The sequence below is a fragment of the Caenorhabditis elegans genome, chromosome III (assembly GCF_000002985.6).
Source record: "Caenorhabditis elegans chromosome III".
Classification (NCBI taxonomy): domain Eukaryota; kingdom Metazoa; phylum Nematoda; class Chromadorea; order Rhabditida; family Rhabditidae; genus Caenorhabditis; species Caenorhabditis elegans.
This window is the reverse complement of record NC_003281.10, coordinates 11,862,310-11,879,487: the sequence shown is the minus strand read 5'-3', so window position 1 is coordinate 11,879,487 and position 17,178 is coordinate 11,862,310. Positions and strand designations below refer to the sequence as shown.

Here is a 17,178-nt window from a genome sequence, read left to right as displayed (position 1 = left end):
TATTGAAAAAACGAGAATAAAATCAAAATTCAAACTTTTGCGCGTCAAATGTGATGTATTTTACTTACAACCTCATATTTTGAAACTGTGTAATACCGGGTTTAATTCATCAAATTTGACGCGCAAAAAAGTAGCGGGCAACAGCACTGAAGGTTGAAAATTGCTCTAAAAAATTGCGCGTAAGGTATGATGTCTGGTACACACTGGTTCAATACACACGCGTGTGTGATCTACAAAAAATGCGGGAATTTTTTGCAGAGAAAAATGTGGCACGCTCTTAACTATACGAAATCTGTTGAGAAGTCTACGTCTAAAATCCCGCATTTTCGGTAGATCACACCGAAATGGGACACATTTGACACCACTTGATTACACCAAACTTTACGCGCAAATTCGGAATCAAGTGAACAGTAAATTTTCAAATAGCAACAGTTCTTCTCCATTTTCGGTATCAAAAATCCAGTAACCCGCGCGTCCTCCTCCTCCGTTTTTCCAACTCTTTGTTCTCTGCGTCTCTTCCCACTACACACTATTTCTTATTGTCCTTATCACTATCAAATTCTCCACTCTCTCTATGACTTCCTTATCAGTTTTCCTTAACCTACATACAATTGTGCTCACTTTTTTTTTTACTTTTTCTGCCAACTCATTTCTTTTTCTCAATTTTCCCAAATTTTCAAATAGATGTCAAGAAGATGAAGTCGAAAAGTGAAAAACGATTTTTTGGAATTTTCAAAAAGGTTCGTTATTTTTATTAGAGGTTCACCAAAATTAAGATTTTCAAAATTTTTCCAGAAAACCACGCCAGCGCCAGCGGCTCCACCTCCGAATGACTCAAACAGGTTTGTAAGCTCCGCCCATTTATTGGCTTGTCTGAGGGTCTTTTTTGGGAATGTGTGTTCATGTTTTGCAACTTTCCGTGTAGTCCTTGTGGACGAGTGTCACTTTTTTGAGACCAAATTTTCACAAAATAATTTTTGAAATTTGAAAAAAAAAAATTTCATTGATTTTTTCCGGAATTTTTCAAATTTTTAGTGGGAAATTTTTACCTACCCATACCTACCATGGCCTAGAAACTATTTTTTGTGCTATATTTCTTGGCGTTAGAAAAAATTATAAATTTGCTAAAATTCGGCAAAACTTTTGCAACTTGCAGTGTAGTCCCCGTGGACAAGTTCCTGAAATTTCCCAAAATCCATTTTTGAATTTTTTGATAATTTTTCTATTGAATTTTGAAAAAAATTTGTATTTGATTTTTTTTTTGAGCTTTTTGATAATTTTTATTTTGACGGTGTTGGTAGGCATGGTAGGCATGCTAGGCATGGTAGGCATGGTAGGCATGGCAGGCACACTAGGCATGGTAGTTTTGTGTCTGGATTTAATCTTTCAACACTTCCGATCTAAAATCCAATCACTTTTCCATTTCCCCACCCGCCAGCCCCTTTTCCAAACAATTCCGCTTGGTCATTTCCATTTTCCAAAAAAAAAACTTTATTCATTTCAACACCACTTCTCATCTGTTTTCACTTGATTTGTTGTTGAAAAAAGAAGTGATGATGTGGATATTAATTGGAAAATGAAGATCATGACAATTTTATTTCTTTTTCCAAAGAATTCCGTTTTGTTTTATTAGATTTAGAGATACTGTTGCAATTGGTGACGTGGCCTTTTTTCCAGTTCAACTAATTTTCCTGCTGATAATGGAATTTGATAAGACAAAATTAGTGCAATTTGTTATTTTGAGGGGTAGGCGTAGGTAGGCCTGCCTATAGGCTATAGTCAGTCAGGCAAACAAGCAAGAGGTAGGCACGTATGCAGGCAGGCAAGATCTAAGGGCCTCCTAAGGTAGGCTTGGCATAGGGAAGTAAGATGGCAGGTAGTCACGTAGGTAGGTAGGCATGTGATCGGCACTTAGGCATGCATTCAGGCATGAGGTAGGCACGAAAATAGACAGGTTTGTGGTAGGCACGTAATCAGGCAGGCAGGCATGATATTGGCAGGCACGTTAGCAAGCAGGCGAGAGATGGGCACACAGGCAGGTACGCATAAGATAGGCACAAAGGCAAGAAAGCATGATATAGGCACGTAAGCAGGCAGGAAAGAGGCAGGTTAGTACACAGCCATGTAGGCAAGCCGAAAGGCCCATTAGCAGGCATGCAAAAGGTCGGTACTTAGGCAGCCAAGCATATGGCAGGCACACAAGCAGGCAGGCAGCATGAGATAGGTACATAGGCAGGTACACATGAGGCAAGCACTTAGGTAAGAAAACATAATATAGGCACGTAGGCAGGCAGGTATAGTGTAGGTACTTGAAACCTATCACGGTAGACCTTTTCTAATACAGCTGCTCAAATTTCAAAACTTTCCACAGTAGGCATGGCTCCTTGCCTACAAGCCTACTCCCAAGAAACACAATTTTCCTGATCACTAATTTTTGGCGCAACTGACGCTCTCTCACTCTTCCGTCTAACAATTTTTATTCAAAAAGTGTCAAATATATTGTTTGCTCAGCTCCTCTCCAGCTGGTGAGCTTCTCCATTGCAAAGCTTTCATGTTCTTTTGCCGTTTCGTTTCGCATTTTCATAAACATCCAGTTTTATTGTATATCCTCTTGTATGTGACGTGAAAGTTTTTTTTTGTGGTATTTCGAATCGAAAATGACCACTTGAAAAGGGATTCGCTTTTTTTTTTTTGTAAAAAGCGAACAGTAAAAGTCTAGTGTTTCGGACGGGGGAATTTTGGAAAAATTGCGCGTCAAATGTGTTGTATTTAGTTTTGAGATTGATCTACAAAATTAGGGAAATTTTGAAATTACCCTAAGTTTTGAAATTTTGAATCAAAGTTCTGAAAATTGTTCTCAATTTTTTTTCCAAAGAAGCAACTTCATAAATTCGAAATTCGAAAGTTGAGTGCAGTTCCCCTACGTACCTACTTCATGCCTGCCTACGGCCTACCTCACCTGCCTAAGTGTCCGCATTATGCCTACCTGCCTGCCTACGTAACTACACCACGCCTGATTACCAAATTTTTAGCTGTCGTTTTTATGCCTATATGCCCCCCTAAGTTTCTACCTTATGCATGCCTACTTGCCTACCTCATACTTTCCTACATACGTTCTTACCTTTTGCCTGCCTACCTGCCTACATGCCTACCTGCCTTCCGGATGCCTCACGACTTCCTCTTCTCAAGTTCCTACATGCCTCCCTAAGTGCTTACCAAATGGCTTGCCGAACTCTAGCCTTCCTTCGTGCCTGGCTCATCCTCCTGCGCGCCTGCACGCCTACCTACCTACCTACCTACCTACCTACCTGTCAGCCTACGTGCCTAGTTTATTCTTGCCTACCTACATACCTACCTACCTAATTTCAATGACTTTTCCCATTTCCTTTTCTTTCGGTATAATATGTAGTTTTGACCAGTTTCACTTGACCACTTGTTGCCCTCCCACTAGAAATGTGTACCCCTCGGTTTTAAATCAGCTAATATGTATATATATATATATAAATACCCACTTTTCACATTAATATGCGCAACATTATACCCCCTCTCCCCTTTTCCATTTCTGTATCGTATAGTTTTAGGTACTCTCTTTTCTACACCAGCTAGGAAAAGAGAAAAAGAGAAAAATGATTGAATTGCAGAACTACACCACCACCATCATCAGAGGAAACGGCAGTTGTTCCTGAACCTGTTATGCCACCGGTAAGTTCAAGTTTTGTATAGAGTTTTATTAAATTATGTATGTTTGCCACCTAAAAATGTGCCTAATTTTTAACGGTTTTTTCGGAACCTTGGAACTTAGTCCAGTGTGAAAGCTTTAATAAACAATCAATTAGAAAGCGGTACGTGAACAAATTGTGTACATATTGTTAGTTGACAACTTTTTGGTAGAACCAGCGGCAATGGAGATCTGAGCTGTCAAATTTAATAGCTTTATGCACCATGTTTAACGCTTGTCTATAGTGGCTTTTTGTGGCAGTTAAGCTTAGAGATATTAGCATTTTTTATTATCAGGTTATACAATAACAAGTAATGAATATTTTGTCAGTTGACAACTTTTTGGTAGAACCAAAGATAACCGAAATATGAGCCTTCAAAGTTTATTGGTCGATGCACCATGTTTAACGCGGCCTTCTGTGACAGTTAAACTTAGAGATATCAGCATTCTTTTACTACCGAATTATATACTACCAGATTATACAGATTATATAGATGAATATTTTGTTAGTTGACAACTTCTTGATAACATCAAAGATAACCGAAATATGAGCCTTCAAAGTTTATTGGTCGATGCACCATGTGCAACGCTTTTCTATAGCGTACTTCTGTGGCAGTTCAACTTAGAGATATCGGCATTCTTTTACCACCAGATTATTTAATAACAAAAAATGGATATCGTTTTAGTTGACAGCTTTCAGATAGCATGAAAGATAACCGAGCTATGAGCTTTTAAAGTTCATTGATCGATGCACCATGTGTAACGCTAGTCTTGTTCTTGTCGCTTTGGCAGCTCATAGCAGTGTGCAATTTCTAGATATCAATAAATTCATTACTACAAAACTATAGTACAACAAATTCTATCTATTTTGATAGTTGACAATTTTCTAATACAACCAAAAAGAACCGAAATATGAGCCTTCAAAGTTCAATGATCGATGCACCATGAGTGTCCAATCCACCCTTATACTCTACAAAATCTGCCAATTTTTTAGCGAAAAGGCAGCGTTGCCCAGACAAGTGTGATCCATTACTCCCCTCCCGGCACTGTACGCGCATCTTTTCCACCATCAGCCACCTCATCCGTGGTTTCAGATGGATCTGATGAGACAGCTGGTTCGGTAGTCGTCACGAGAAAGAGCAACATAGTACTGGAGGATGAAGAGTCGTGAGTTTTTTGTCTAAGTCTGGAAAAACTATGGACGCCTTTTACAGAGTAATCTCCACACCGGTGAGCCAATACGATGAGTCTCCAATTGTGCAGAAGCAACGCACAAAACGAGCAGCTCCTCCACCACCACCACCACCAGCAGCAGCAGCAGCAGCTCCCATCTCTCCGAAGGCTGCTCCGACGCCGCAATCACCTGCTCCAAATCGTGTACCACACTACCGTCAAACTTCGACAGCCTCCGTGTCAAGTACGATTCCTCCACCACCACCCCCGCATCGGAAACAGGAGAATGGAATCGATTACGAGGCGATGTATAAGAGCTTGCTGACAAAGTTCGACGAGTGGAATCAGATGAAGCTGGCGGATGGAGGGTCGATTAGGGAGGAAAGGATGAAGGTAAGGTTCGCCGACTGACTGATCTCCAAAAAATAGGCCTATACCGGGCCAGCGATTGGGGGAGTTTAGGCCGTTATCGGACAAGTGAAAGCCGGCGTCACCTGGCGCATAGTCTAGTGTCCCAGCTGTTAGCCCACATCCTATCTTTTGGAGCTGGGTCGTTCAGTCGTCTTATCGGGTTCCAGTTATAGGACCAGTTGACGCTTCCCAATTTGTCCTAAAAGCTTCTCACTGAGCCTAACCTGGGCCTGAGCCATTAAAGTAAGCCTAATACAATAGAATGTTTTCAGGCCGAAGTGCTAAAAGAACACGAACGTCTGAAAATGCTGTTGGACAATCAGATCACTTCAGGTATGGAAGATCACTTCTGACGGCATTATACAAAATTTCAAATGCTTTCAGATCTTCCAAAAACTGGATCAGCGTCTAGCCAATCTAGTTCAAGCTCTGGCAACAATAATCACAACAATAATAATAATAATGTGAAAAAACAACTGCCGCTCAAAATTCCGCAGTACGGGAATTTCTACTCACAACCTTCACAACCTGCGCAGAATCGATCCCCGCCGGTTGCTCCACAGGCAGCGCCTGGTGGGACAGTGTATAAGAGAACTTCAAGGTAAGCTATGAGTTAAGGCAGGCAGGCACGCCAATAGGCAATCTTCCTGCCAGCTTTGTAAACGCCGCAATTCTGCAGAGTCGGAGAACCATGTCGATTTGATCTACGTAGGTCTACAAAAAATGCGGCAGAGTTCACAACTGATTTCGAATGGTTAAAAACGTGCTGATGTCACTTTTTTTGGTCAAAAAATTCCCGCATTTTTAGTAGATCAAACCGTGATGGGACAGCCAGACACCACGTGAACACAAAAAACTAAAAAAAGAAATGGCTGGGGACCTAGGGTTTTATTGAGAACGTTCTGCCGTCACATTTTTTTTGGTCAAAAAATTCCCGCATTTTTAGTAGATCAAACCGTGATGGGACAGCCAGACACCACGTGAACACAAAAAACTAAAAAAAGAAATGGCTGGGGGCCTAGGGTTTTATTGAGAACGTTCTGCCGTCACATTTTTTTTTGGCAAAGCATTCCCGCATTTTTAGTAGATCAAACCGTGATGGGACAGCCAGACACCACGTGAACACAAAAAACTAAAAAAAGAAATGGCTGGGGACCTAGGGTTTTATTGAGAACGTGCTGCCGTCACATTTTTTTTGGCAAAGCATTCCCGCATTTTTTTGTAGATCAAAACATGATGGGACAGCATGACACCATGTGAACACAAAAAACGATTTTAAACAACAGTGCCCCGAAGGCCTAAACAATACCTTTTCTTTAATTTACCTTGTCATTCTTTCAGGGAGAAGCTATCTCCAAAGTCGCCAGTGCCAAATGGAAATATAATTTCTCCGAAGACTGACGAAAACCGGAATATTGTAGTCACTAGTGCTTCTCCAAAAAACCCTCCTTCACAAAACACCGTAGCTGTGGACAGGCTTCGACGAGAAGTTGAGGAGCAACGTCAACGTGAGAAAGAGGTCAAGCAGTATCGGAATCCGCGAGCCCTAGAATCTCAAGCTTCACCCCGAAAATCATCTCCAGGCCCGAGAATGGTCGAGTACAAGGCTATGAAATCGCCAGGCCTTGAGCCAGACGGTGTCTACGAAGAAATCGCCCCGCCAATCCCTAAAAATCCTCCACCAAAGCTCTCGGACTACCGGAAAGAGCAGCAAACTGTGGTGGCTCCTCGTATGCCATCTGTACCAACAAATGGCTATGTGAGACTTCAAATGAATGGGAAGAAGCCTGCACCTGTGACACCTCATCCTGTAAAGTTATCTCCAACTCCGTACACCGGACCCGAGTACTCGTCTTCTCCGAAGCTTTTGCGAAAGACTCCGGAACCAGCGAAGATCTACTCATCAGTTCCAGTGAAAGAGGAGAAGAAGGTGTATGAGAAGCCACAAGCACATCCACAGATTGCTCCACCAATGGTTCGTGCAGCATCAGTTGATCAGAATGGTAACAATTACCAAAGATCAAAGCCAGTGGAAGTAAAACCAAGACCGGTGTCATCTCCGTTAATGATTCGTGCCGCGTCGGTAGATCAAAATCCCATGACAGCCTCTCCTTCGGTGATCCGGAAAAGTCAAGTAACAGCGACCCAGTCCCCGGTATCCTACCGAAAAATCCCTCCAACATCTCCAACTCCACAGAGAAGACCCCTGAACAACACTGAGGTACCGTCTCCAGTAACCTATCGGAAAATCTCGGCACCTGTGCAAAAAGTGACGAGCCCCGCTCCTCCAGCGGCAAGATCCGTCTCCACCGATCAACCGCCCCCGGCGAATCGAAGAAGCCAGGTGGGCATTCTGTCTGCCACGTCATCGAAGGCTACGGTAACAGTAACATCTGCAACGTCACCACCGTACCCCAAAGGATCAGTGGGACCTACAGTAATCTCGATTAAGCCGGCACCCGTTCAGCAGGCACCGATGGCTCCTCGAGCCGCCCCGACAAAAGTAGACACCTCATTTGACATCTCGGATGTGCTGAAAGGTCCGAAGCTTCGGAAAGTCGGCATGCCTGCTGAAAAATCTGGAATCTCCCTAGGAAAAGTTGTCGAATCAGTGGAAGCATCCGGCAATCGTCCATCCTCAACTCCTCCTCCGCCACCTCCTCCACCACCTCTGGCAGCTGCTCCTCCACAGCCCAAGAATCCCGACCTAAGGGACTCGTTGATGAATGAAATTCGAGAAGCTGGAAGGCTACGGGCCGCCCGTGTTGCTCAATCTGCTTAATTTATACGCTTTTTTTTGTTTGAAGAAGAAAAATGAACTGAAACTGGTTTTAATCTTATTTTCGTCGTTGTCAACATCTAGCCCATTTAATCTTGAATATTTTCTGTGATTTGTGAAGAAAAACACGTTGAATAAATTATTTTACAGCTGAATATGTGCTTTTTTAATTTCAGATTTGATGGCCTAATTGGGAAATTCTAGGCCACCAGCCATTGCCGATGAACATATTACAAATTTCAAAAAATTATTTTCTTCAAAACCAAACACCCAAATTTTTTTTAACTACCAATCTACTAACCGATTATACTAACCGATGTCTGAATAATAATATAAGCACAAAAAATTAATACCCACCGTTCAAAATCTGACTGAAATTCCAGTTTTAGTTTAGCTCCCAATTAATATGTATTCCAATTTTCAAAAAAATTATTTTATTCAAAACCAATCACACAAATTTTTTAAAACTTCACCAATATACTAATTGATCTTTGAATAATAATATAAACACAAAAAATTAATACCCACCGTTCGAAATTTGTCTGAAATTTCAGTTTTAGTTTAGCTGAAAATGAATAAAAATTCAAATTTTCAAAAAATTATTTTCTTCGAAACCAAACACCCAAATTTTTTTCAAACTTTACCAATTTACTTACTGATGTCTGAATAATAATATAAACACAAAAAATTATTACCCACCGTTCAAAATTCGACTAAAATTCAAGTTTTTCTTTAGCTGAAATTTAGTAAAAACTCAATTTTCAAAAAAACATTATTTTAAAACCAAACACCCAAATTTTTTTTTAACTTTACGAATATACTCGATTATGACCGAACAAAATTTTACGCTAATATCCAGTTTTACTTTGACTTTTCAAAACCCTCATGCGCCTTTAAACCTCGGTGTACTGTAATAACTCGATATTTTAATTGTTTTTATTGCCTTTTCCTCAACCAATGTTAGATAAAATATGTTTTTCCATTTCCAGTGATCACATGGTACAGTTATATTCAATTAAAGAAAACAATCGCGGCGAGACCCAAAAATGTACTTCCCAATTCGATCCCAATTCTTTCGCAAAATAATGACAGAGTGGACAACAAAATGTGACATGTTTGTTTTTATAAGACGTCCGCCGTCGTCTTTTTTCTGTTTACTTGCACTTCCTCGCAACGGCGTGGCCTAGGTTTTCCCACGGCCACGCTCATTTAGGTTCTAATAAACCACACTAGTGAGAGAGAGAGAGAGATAGTTGCGAGAAGAGACGGAAAAGAGCTAGAGAGGTCTCTCGTTCTCTTCATTGGCCTCAATTTCTCGCCACCACCCCCTACGTCTCTATTCCCCCAATGTCCTACATTTTTCGGATCGTTTTTCCCTTATATCAGAATCTGCCTAATTTTACGAGGTTTCGGCGCATAATATTATGTGCAATTCGAGAATAAAACTTTGAATATTTATTAGTTTAGGTCTTTTTCATTGATTTTTTCCAATAAATTCAATTTGATTTTAAATTGCTTGAAAATCGCCACCGTATCACTTTAAAGGCGCATTGCTGTTGTTTAACTTTGGGTCTCACAGCGAACCGAGTTTCAGTCATTAATTTTGATTTTTCCTTGGTTTTTTTTAAAAGAAAATTCTCAAAGTTAAAATTTTCACTCGGTTTTAAAATTAATAATAGCTAGCAACTATAATTCTGGAAAAAACATAAATTCACTTTAAATTGCCTAAAAATACAACCGTATAAGTTTAAAGGCGCATTGCTATTTTTAAGTTTGGGTCTCACAGCGAACCGAGTTTCAGTTATTAATTTTGACTTTTCCTCGGTTTTTTAAACTTTATTTGAAGAAATTCTTCAAAATTAAAATTTTTCTCGTAATATTTAATCAAAAATAATAATTAGCAACTAAAAATTCGGAAAAAAATAGAAATTGCTTGAAAAGTTTCACCGTATAACTTTAAAGGCGCAATGCTTTTGTTTAACATTGGGTCTCACAACGACCGAGGTACTGTGGAAAATTTATCGAATTTAACGAATTTATTCATTTTTATGAATATATTTCCATTTTCCTCGGTTTTCCGAAAGATTTTAAGCTTTAAAATCATCAAAAAAAAACTTAGTTGCAGATAAAAAATGAAAATGGAAGAATTCTCACCTCCAACTTCACCGAATAATCACGTAATCGTGCAGGCGAACCCGCAAATCGCCGCCGCTCTCTCCACGAATTCTGTAAGCGATTTGTGTGTCCGCTCTCTAATTATTGCTTTCTGTCCCAACAATGACTCACCGGCCAGCCGACAAAAAAAAAACAAAAAAAACGAATAAAAATAATAAAAAATCGGAGCGCCTCTCCGTTTTTTTTCCCCCGTAAACGTCCAAAGTGTATGTGTATTATTCTCATATCGATTGTGCTTCTCTTCTTCCCCCGACAAAACCATTTCCATCACAAAAGCTTCTCGTCGTCCTCTGTCCATATATATATATATATTTACTAATACTAAAAAATGTGGCCCTACCATCATGGATATCACGTCTATCACCCACATTTTCAGCCAATGCAGCAGGGAATTCCGCCACAAGGCCATCAGAATCCCAACGAACAGCAGCAGCAGCAGCAGTTTGTGGGCCAACCGCCGATGGGTGGAATGGGCGGCCCGATGAGAATGCAGATGCCACAGCAGCAAAGTATGAAGAAAAAACTCCTAAAAAATGCCTCAAATTCAGAAATAATTCCGTGAAAAATGAAAAAAAAATTGCTCAAAATTTAGCTGAAATCTCCAATTTTGTCCTATTCCGCCTATTTTAGTCGGCTATTTTACGTTTTTTCCGAAGAAAAAAGAAAAAAATCGCGAAAAAGTGAAAAAGTTAACTCGAAAAACATGATTTTTCGAATTACCTCCAAAATGAGAAATGCCTGAGCAATCAGCGATTCGCTCCGCCCACTTTTCGACCAATCAGGTAGATTGGGCGGAGTTTGAAGATGCTGATTGGTAGGAAAATACTCGAAAATTGGTAAATTAAATATTTAAAAAAAGCGATTTTTAAAATGGAATTCTTTGAATTTTTTAAAAGCGATATCTACATTTACACAAAGCCGCCTTAAATTACACCTAAATTAACGAAAAACGTGAAATAAATATGCAAATTAGGATGAAAATTGAATAAAAATCAATTTCTAGCCACCCTGGCACCGAAAAAATGGAGATTTTCGCTAGAATTAGGCGATTTTCGGAATGTCTGGTAGATCATGGTGTGATCTACAAAAAATGCGGGAATTTTTGGCCCAAAAAAATGTGACGTCAGCATGTTCTTAACCATGCAAAATCAGTTGAGAACTCTGCCGCATTTTTTGTAGATCAACGTAGATCAAGCCGAAATGAGACACTCTGACACAATGTGTGGTTAGGAAATTCGGAAATTCAGCAAAATTGGAACAGCGACCAATCAGCGACCGGCTCCGCCCACTTTTGGACTAATCAGACGGAGTGGGCGGAGTTTGTAATCGCGATTTTCTCCGTTTTTTTTTTTGTGGTTTTTCTGAATTTTAATGTATTTTTGGATATTTTTAAAGAGAGTGTAGTTGAATTTTTTTTTTATTGCTGTATTAGACTCAAAATTGTCTGAAAACATCGAATTTAATAATGAAACTTCTTGAAAACTTTTCAGGAAAAAGTTATGATGGCTCAAAAAATGGCCTAAAATTAGTGCATTTCTTGCATTTTCAACTTGATTTAGGTATTTAAAAATCAATGGACGGCGAGATTTTTAAATTTTTTTAACGATTTTTTTCCGTTTTTTTTTGTGGTTTTTCTGAATTTGAAACTATTTTTTGGATATTTTTAAAGGTGGTGTAGTCGAATGTTTTTATTTGCTTTATTAGACTCAAAATTGTCTGAAAACACCGAATTTCATAGTGAAACTTTTTGAAAACTTCTCAAAAAATAAGTTATGACGGCTCAAAAAATGACCTAAAATTAGTTAAAGTTTGAAATTTGACCAACTTATCAATGTCGCAGCGGCTGGAAACATTTTTTTTTGAAATCACCGTCAAATTTTGAGTATATAAGTTAATTACCTTGTGTTTTAAATTTGATTAAGGTATTTAAAAATCGATGGACGACGAGATTTTTAAATTTTTTAAAACCAAATCTCGCCGTCCATCGACTTTAAAATACTTAAATGAAGTTGAAAACGCAAGATAATTAAATTGTATACTTAAAATTTGACGGTGATTTCGAAAAATTGTTTCCAGACGCTTGGCTAGTCGGTAAAATTTCAAATTTTAACTAATTTTAGGTCATTTTTTGAACCGTCATAACTTATTTTTTGAGAAGTTTTCAAACAGTTTCACTATGAAATTCGGTGTTTTCAGACAATTTTGAGTCTAATAAAGCAAATAAAAACATTCGACTACACCACCTTTAAAAATATCCAAAAAAAATAGTTTCAAATTCAGAAAAACCACAAAAAAAACGGAAAAAAAATCGTGATTTTCAAATTTTACTAAAATTAGCTCTCCGCCCACTCCGTCTGATTGGTCCAAAAGTGGGCGGAGCCGGTCGCTGATTGGTCGCTGTTTTAATTTTGCTGAATTTTCAAATTTCCTAACCACACATTGTGTCAGAGTGTCTCATTTCGGCTTGATCTACGTTGATCTACAAAAAATGCGGCAGAGTTCTCAACTGATTTTGCATGGTTAAGAACGTGCTGACGTCACATTTTTTGGGCCAAAAATTCCCGCATTTTTTGCAGATCACACCATGATCTACCAGACATTCCGAAAATCGCCTAAAATCTCCATTTTTTCGGTGCCAGGGTGGCTAGAAATTGATTTTTATTCAATTTTCATCCTAATTTGCATATTTATTTCACGTTTTTCGTTAATTTAGGTGTAATTTAAGGCGGCTTTGGGTAAATGTAGATATCGCTTTTAAAAAATTCAAAGAATTCCATTTTAAAAATCGCTTTTTTAAAATATTTAATTTACCAATTTTCGAGTATTTTCCTACCAATCAGCATCTTCAAACCCCGCCCACTCCGTCTGATTGGTCCAGAAGTGGGCGGAGCGGTACGCTGATTGGACGATGTTCCAATTATGCTGAATTTCCGAAAATCGCCTAATTCTAGCGAAAATCTTCATATTTTCGGTGACTACACCGTCTCTTTAATAAGGCTTCTCATGAAATAATTCGTAATTTTAGTCCGCCAAATGCCATACCCATCACCACAAATGCGTGCGGGCCCTCCACCACCACAGCAGCAGCAGCAGCAACACTTTCAACAAATGGGTATTCCACAACAGCAGCAGCCCCAACAATTCACACCGAATGGGCAATCAATGCAAATGCAACAGAGACCAATGCAGATGGGCATGGCTCAAGGGGTACGGGGGCGGTTATTATCTGGGAAATTTGAATTTAAAAAAAGCTTCCGTTTGAGACCCAAGAAAAACCTTTTTTCGGGAATTTGGGTCCACGGGATCAAAAATCTCTGAAAAATTGTTCTAAAAAATGTTACAAAACAATTTCTGCAGTGGAGCAGCGGAGCAGCGGTGAAAATTTCAAGGCTTGTATAATTTCTTCAAAAAAAAAATTTTTTTTTCGCATATTTTGGGCATTTTTAAGACTTTTTCTGCAGTTATTTTTGGAAATCCGCTTAAAAATCCTCTAATTTTAAAATGTTTCCAGCCAGGACCATCTGGACATTTAATGGGAATGGTCGGAGGGCCTCCGCCACAACATATGATGCAGCAGCAAGGAGGTGGTGGACCACCACAATTTGTGGTGAGTTTCCGGCAAAATCGGCAAATTGCCGGAATTGAAATTTCCGGCAAATCGGCAAATTGCCGGAATTGAAATTTCCGGCAAAACCGGTAAATTGCCGGAATTAAAATTTCCGGCAAATCGGCAAATTTCCGGAATTGAAATTTCCGACAAAATCGGCAAATTGCCGGAATTGAAATTTCCGACAAAATCGACAATTTGCTGAAATTAAAATTTCCGGCAAATCGGCAAATTGCCGGAATTGAAATTTCCGACAAAATCGGCAAAATGTCGGAATTCAATTTTCCCGCAAATTGCCGGAATTAAAATTTCCGGCATATCGGCAAATTGCCGGAACTAAAAAGGCAACGTTTACCGATCGAGCTCGTAAAAAACCGGCAAATTCGCCAAATTTGTCGTGGCGTAATATTTTTTGGAGCTCAAAAAGAGCCCGATTTAATGGAAAAACTATAAAAACCATTAGTTTTGGGCAAAATTTTTCAAAATTTCCAGCCAAACTCGTCTCCAATGCCGCTGCCTCCTCAACAAATTATGCAAGTACAACATCAGCAGCAACATCAGCAGCCACCACCATCTCAACAAATTCAACAGCCTCCAATTCCACAGCCACAACAGCAACAGGCACCGCCACCTCAAATGATACCGGCCGCTGTTCCGTATGGAAGTATTATGGAAAAGGTGCAACAAAAAACCGGCAAAAATACTTAGAAATTTCGGCAAAAAAACCGGCAAAAATACTTGAAAATTTCGGCAAAAATACTTGGAAATTTAGGCAAAAAAACCGGCAAAAATACTTGGAAATTTCGGCAAAAAAACCGGCAAAAATACTTGGAAATTTAGGCAAAAAAACCGGCAAAAATACTTGGAAATTTCGGCAAAAAAACCGGCAAAAATACTTGGAAATTTCGGCAAAAAAACCGGCAAAAATACTTGGAAATTTAGGCAAAAAAACCGGCAAAAATACTTGGAAATTTCGGCAAAAAAACCGGCAAAAATACTTGGAAATTCCGGCAAAAAAATCGGCAAAAATACTTGGAAATTTCGGCAAAAAAGCCGGCAAAAATACTTGGAAATTTAGGCAAAAAAACCGGCAAAAATACTTGGAAATTTCGGCAAAAAAACCGGCAAAAATACTTGGAAAATTGATTTTTATTTAATTTTGAAATTTTTTCAGAAAAAATCGAATAAAGCTCAGATTTTCCGATTTTTTTTCAAAGAAAATCGAAAAAAATTCAGGTTTTTTCAGGAAAATTTAAAAAATTTTCTGATTTTTTAGTTTTTTTTTCAATTACAAATTTCTCTAGCAAAAATTCGCAAAAAAAAAATTTTTTGGATTGTCTTTTCATAGAAAATGAGCAAATTTCAGATTTTTCGGTCTTTTTTTTCAGAGAAAATAGGAAAAAAAATGCACAAAGAATTCACGGAAGGGGACGAAAAAGCTATAGATTTATCAAAAAATATGCTGATTTTTATTGAAAAAAGTGATTTTTTTTTTCTATAAAGTATTGAAAAATGGCCGGAATTTATTGAAAATTCGATTTTTTTTAAACGAAAAACGAAAATTTCCAATTTTTCAATACAATTTTTAAATTTTTTTTTGAACTTTGAAAAAAATTCGAACTTCTGCATACACTAGTTTTTGCTTTGCTCCTGAAAAAATAATGAAATTAAAAATGGAATTTTTTGTAAATTTGCTATTAAAAATTCGATTTTTAAATTTTCACTGAAAAAAATGCCTAAATTTTTGGTAATTTTTCTTGTAAAAATTCTTGTAAAATTAAGAGTTTTTGTTTAATTTTCTAATTAAAAAATTTTAAATTTTCGATTTTCAAGATTTTCAAACAAAAAAATCGAAAATTATAACAATTAATAAAAAAAAAAAAAAAAATAGCCTAAAATTTTCGTAGTTTTTTTTTTTCAAAAACTCTATAAAATTTTTTTTTCCGATTTTTTGATTTTCACTGAAAAAACCGAAAATTCTTATTTTAAAAAATCTTCTTTTTTTTAAAATTTTTTTTTCAGTCAAAACTGGATGATTTGATGCAACAAATCAGCTCAACAACAGTACTCGAAGAAAATGTAAAAGATGTTCTTGTGGAGTACGCCGACGATTTTGTCAGTTCTCTAATCGATAAAGCATGCAAAATGATCAAGAATCGGGAGGTGAAGAAAATTGAATCACGGGATATCGAATTTATTCTCAAGAATGTCTATAATATGCCAGTGGTACGGCGTTTTTATTACTGATTTTTATGTTTTTTTTTGATATTTAAAATGGTCTAGAAAATACGGATTTCGTGAAAAAAAAATTAGAAAAAAACGCCTAGTTTTAGCTAAAATCTCTAATTTTTGACTATTTTTTTGGAAAAAAAATCTTCTTTTTTTTGTTGATAAAAATTTTCATCACAAAATAGCTTTAAAAAACCGGATTTCGTAAAAAAAAAACGCTTAATTTTAGCTGAAATATCTACTTTTTTACCGTTTTTCGATTCTCCAGTATTAAAAATTTTACCTGAAAAATACAGAAAATCGGGTTTTTTTTTCGATTTTTAGTGTTTTTCAGAGAAAAAATGTCTAGAAAATATTGAAATATTCATTAGAAATTTTTTTTTCTCCGAAAAACCTTGTAAAATCGGAAAAAGAAGAAAAAAAAAGTGTTAGGATATATGGATTTATCAAAAATATGCAAAAAAATGTGCAAAAATGTGCAATAACTGTGCAAAAATGTGCAATAAATATGCAAAAAAATGTGCAAAAAATGTGCAAAAAATGCGCAAAAAATGTGCAAAAAATGTGCAAAAAATGTTCAAAAAATGTGCAAAAAATGTACAAAAAATGTTCAAAAAATGTTCAAAAAATGTGCAAAAAATGTTCAAAAAATGTGCAAAAAATGTACAAAAAATGTTCAAAAAATGTGCAAAAAATGTGAGACAAAATTCGAGTTTTTCAGCTAAAATTAGGTGTTTTGGCTCGATTTTTAATCTAAAAAATCAGAAAAAATTGTTAAATTTCAGGTTCCACGCGCTGCTTCGCACAATTTTGGGTCTCAAACGGAAGTTATTGATTTATCGAAGGAAAAGTTTGTTCCAACGGAAGCACACAAGCAACGGGTTGCTCTACTCAAGAAACAAATCAAGAAACTTTAAAAATTAATTTTTTTTTGTTTTAATTTTAATTTTCCATTCAAAAACCTCCTTTTCTCCGGGTCTTCCACGATGAATTTCCTCTTTTTATGACAAATTTTTTTTCTTCATTTTTTTGGTTTTTAAAAGGTTTCAAGTCCTTGAGTAATACCTCCAACACTTCAGATTTGGT

At 37.4% G+C, this 17,178-nt stretch overlaps 2 protein-coding genes across 3 annotated transcripts; both read left to right on the top strand.

The window, feature by feature from the left end:
• Nucleotides 1–684: 684 nt before the first annotated feature.
• Nucleotides 685–8,236, top strand: Y56A3A.6 (WH2 domain-containing protein). The gene is made up of 8 exons (NM_067138.5): nucleotides 685–740; nucleotides 796–842; nucleotides 3,642–3,702; nucleotides 4,713–4,885; nucleotides 4,933–5,284; nucleotides 5,575–5,635; nucleotides 5,687–5,903; nucleotides 6,644–8,236. The coding sequence occupies exons 1-8, from the start codon at nucleotides 696–698 to the stop codon at nucleotides 8,082–8,084; spliced, it is 2,397 nt and encodes a 798-aa protein (NP_499539.1). The 5' UTR covers nucleotides 685–695; the 3' UTR covers nucleotides 8,085–8,236.
• Nucleotides 8,237–10,206: 1,970 nt separating this feature from the next.
• Nucleotides 10,207–17,103, top strand: taf-12 (Transcription initiation factor TFIID subunit 12). 2 transcript variants are annotated; one of them, NM_001268215.4, is made up of 7 exons: nucleotides 10,207–10,309; nucleotides 10,633–10,765; nucleotides 13,282–13,463; nucleotides 13,768–13,863; nucleotides 14,356–14,541; nucleotides 15,886–16,089; nucleotides 16,878–17,095. In NM_001268215.4, exons 1-7 carry the CDS (start codon nucleotides 10,214–10,216, stop codon nucleotides 17,007–17,009), a joined length of 1,029 nt encoding a protein of 342 aa, NP_001255144.1. In that variant the 5' UTR covers nucleotides 10,207–10,213; the 3' UTR covers nucleotides 17,010–17,095. The 2 variants fall into 2 exon arrangements, with proteins under 2 accessions (NP_001255144.1, NP_001255145.1); NM_001268216.3 differs by lacking the exon at nucleotides 10,207–10,309 and having other exon boundaries at nucleotides 16,878–17,103.
• The last annotated feature ends 75 nt before the right edge of the window (nucleotides 17,104–17,178 follow it).

Excerpts from the sequence above, each read along its gene's own strand:
- taf-12 (NM_001268215.4), top strand. The coding sequence starts at position 10,214 with ATGAAAATGGAAGAATTCTCACCTCCAACTTCACCGAATAATCACGTA. Across the intron at positions 13,864-14,355 it reads GTGGACCACCACAATTTGTG|CCAAACTCGTCTCCAATGCC; the intron begins GTGAGTTTCCGG and ends CAAAATTTCCAG. Across the intron at positions 16,090-16,877 it reads ATGTCTATAATATGCCAGTG|GTTCCACGCGCTGCTTCGCA; the intron begins GTACGGCGTTTT and ends GTTAAATTTCAG.
- Y56A3A.6 (NM_067138.5), top strand. The coding sequence starts at position 696 with ATGAAGTCGAAAAGTGAAAAACGATTTTTTGGAATTTTCAAAAAG. Across the intron at positions 741-795 it reads TTTTTGGAATTTTCAAAAAG|AAAACCACGCCAGCGCCAGC; the intron begins GTTCGTTATTTT and ends AAATTTTTCCAG. Across the intron at positions 5,636-5,686 it reads GGACAATCAGATCACTTCAG|ATCTTCCAAAAACTGGATCA; the intron begins GTATGGAAGATC and ends AAATGCTTTCAG.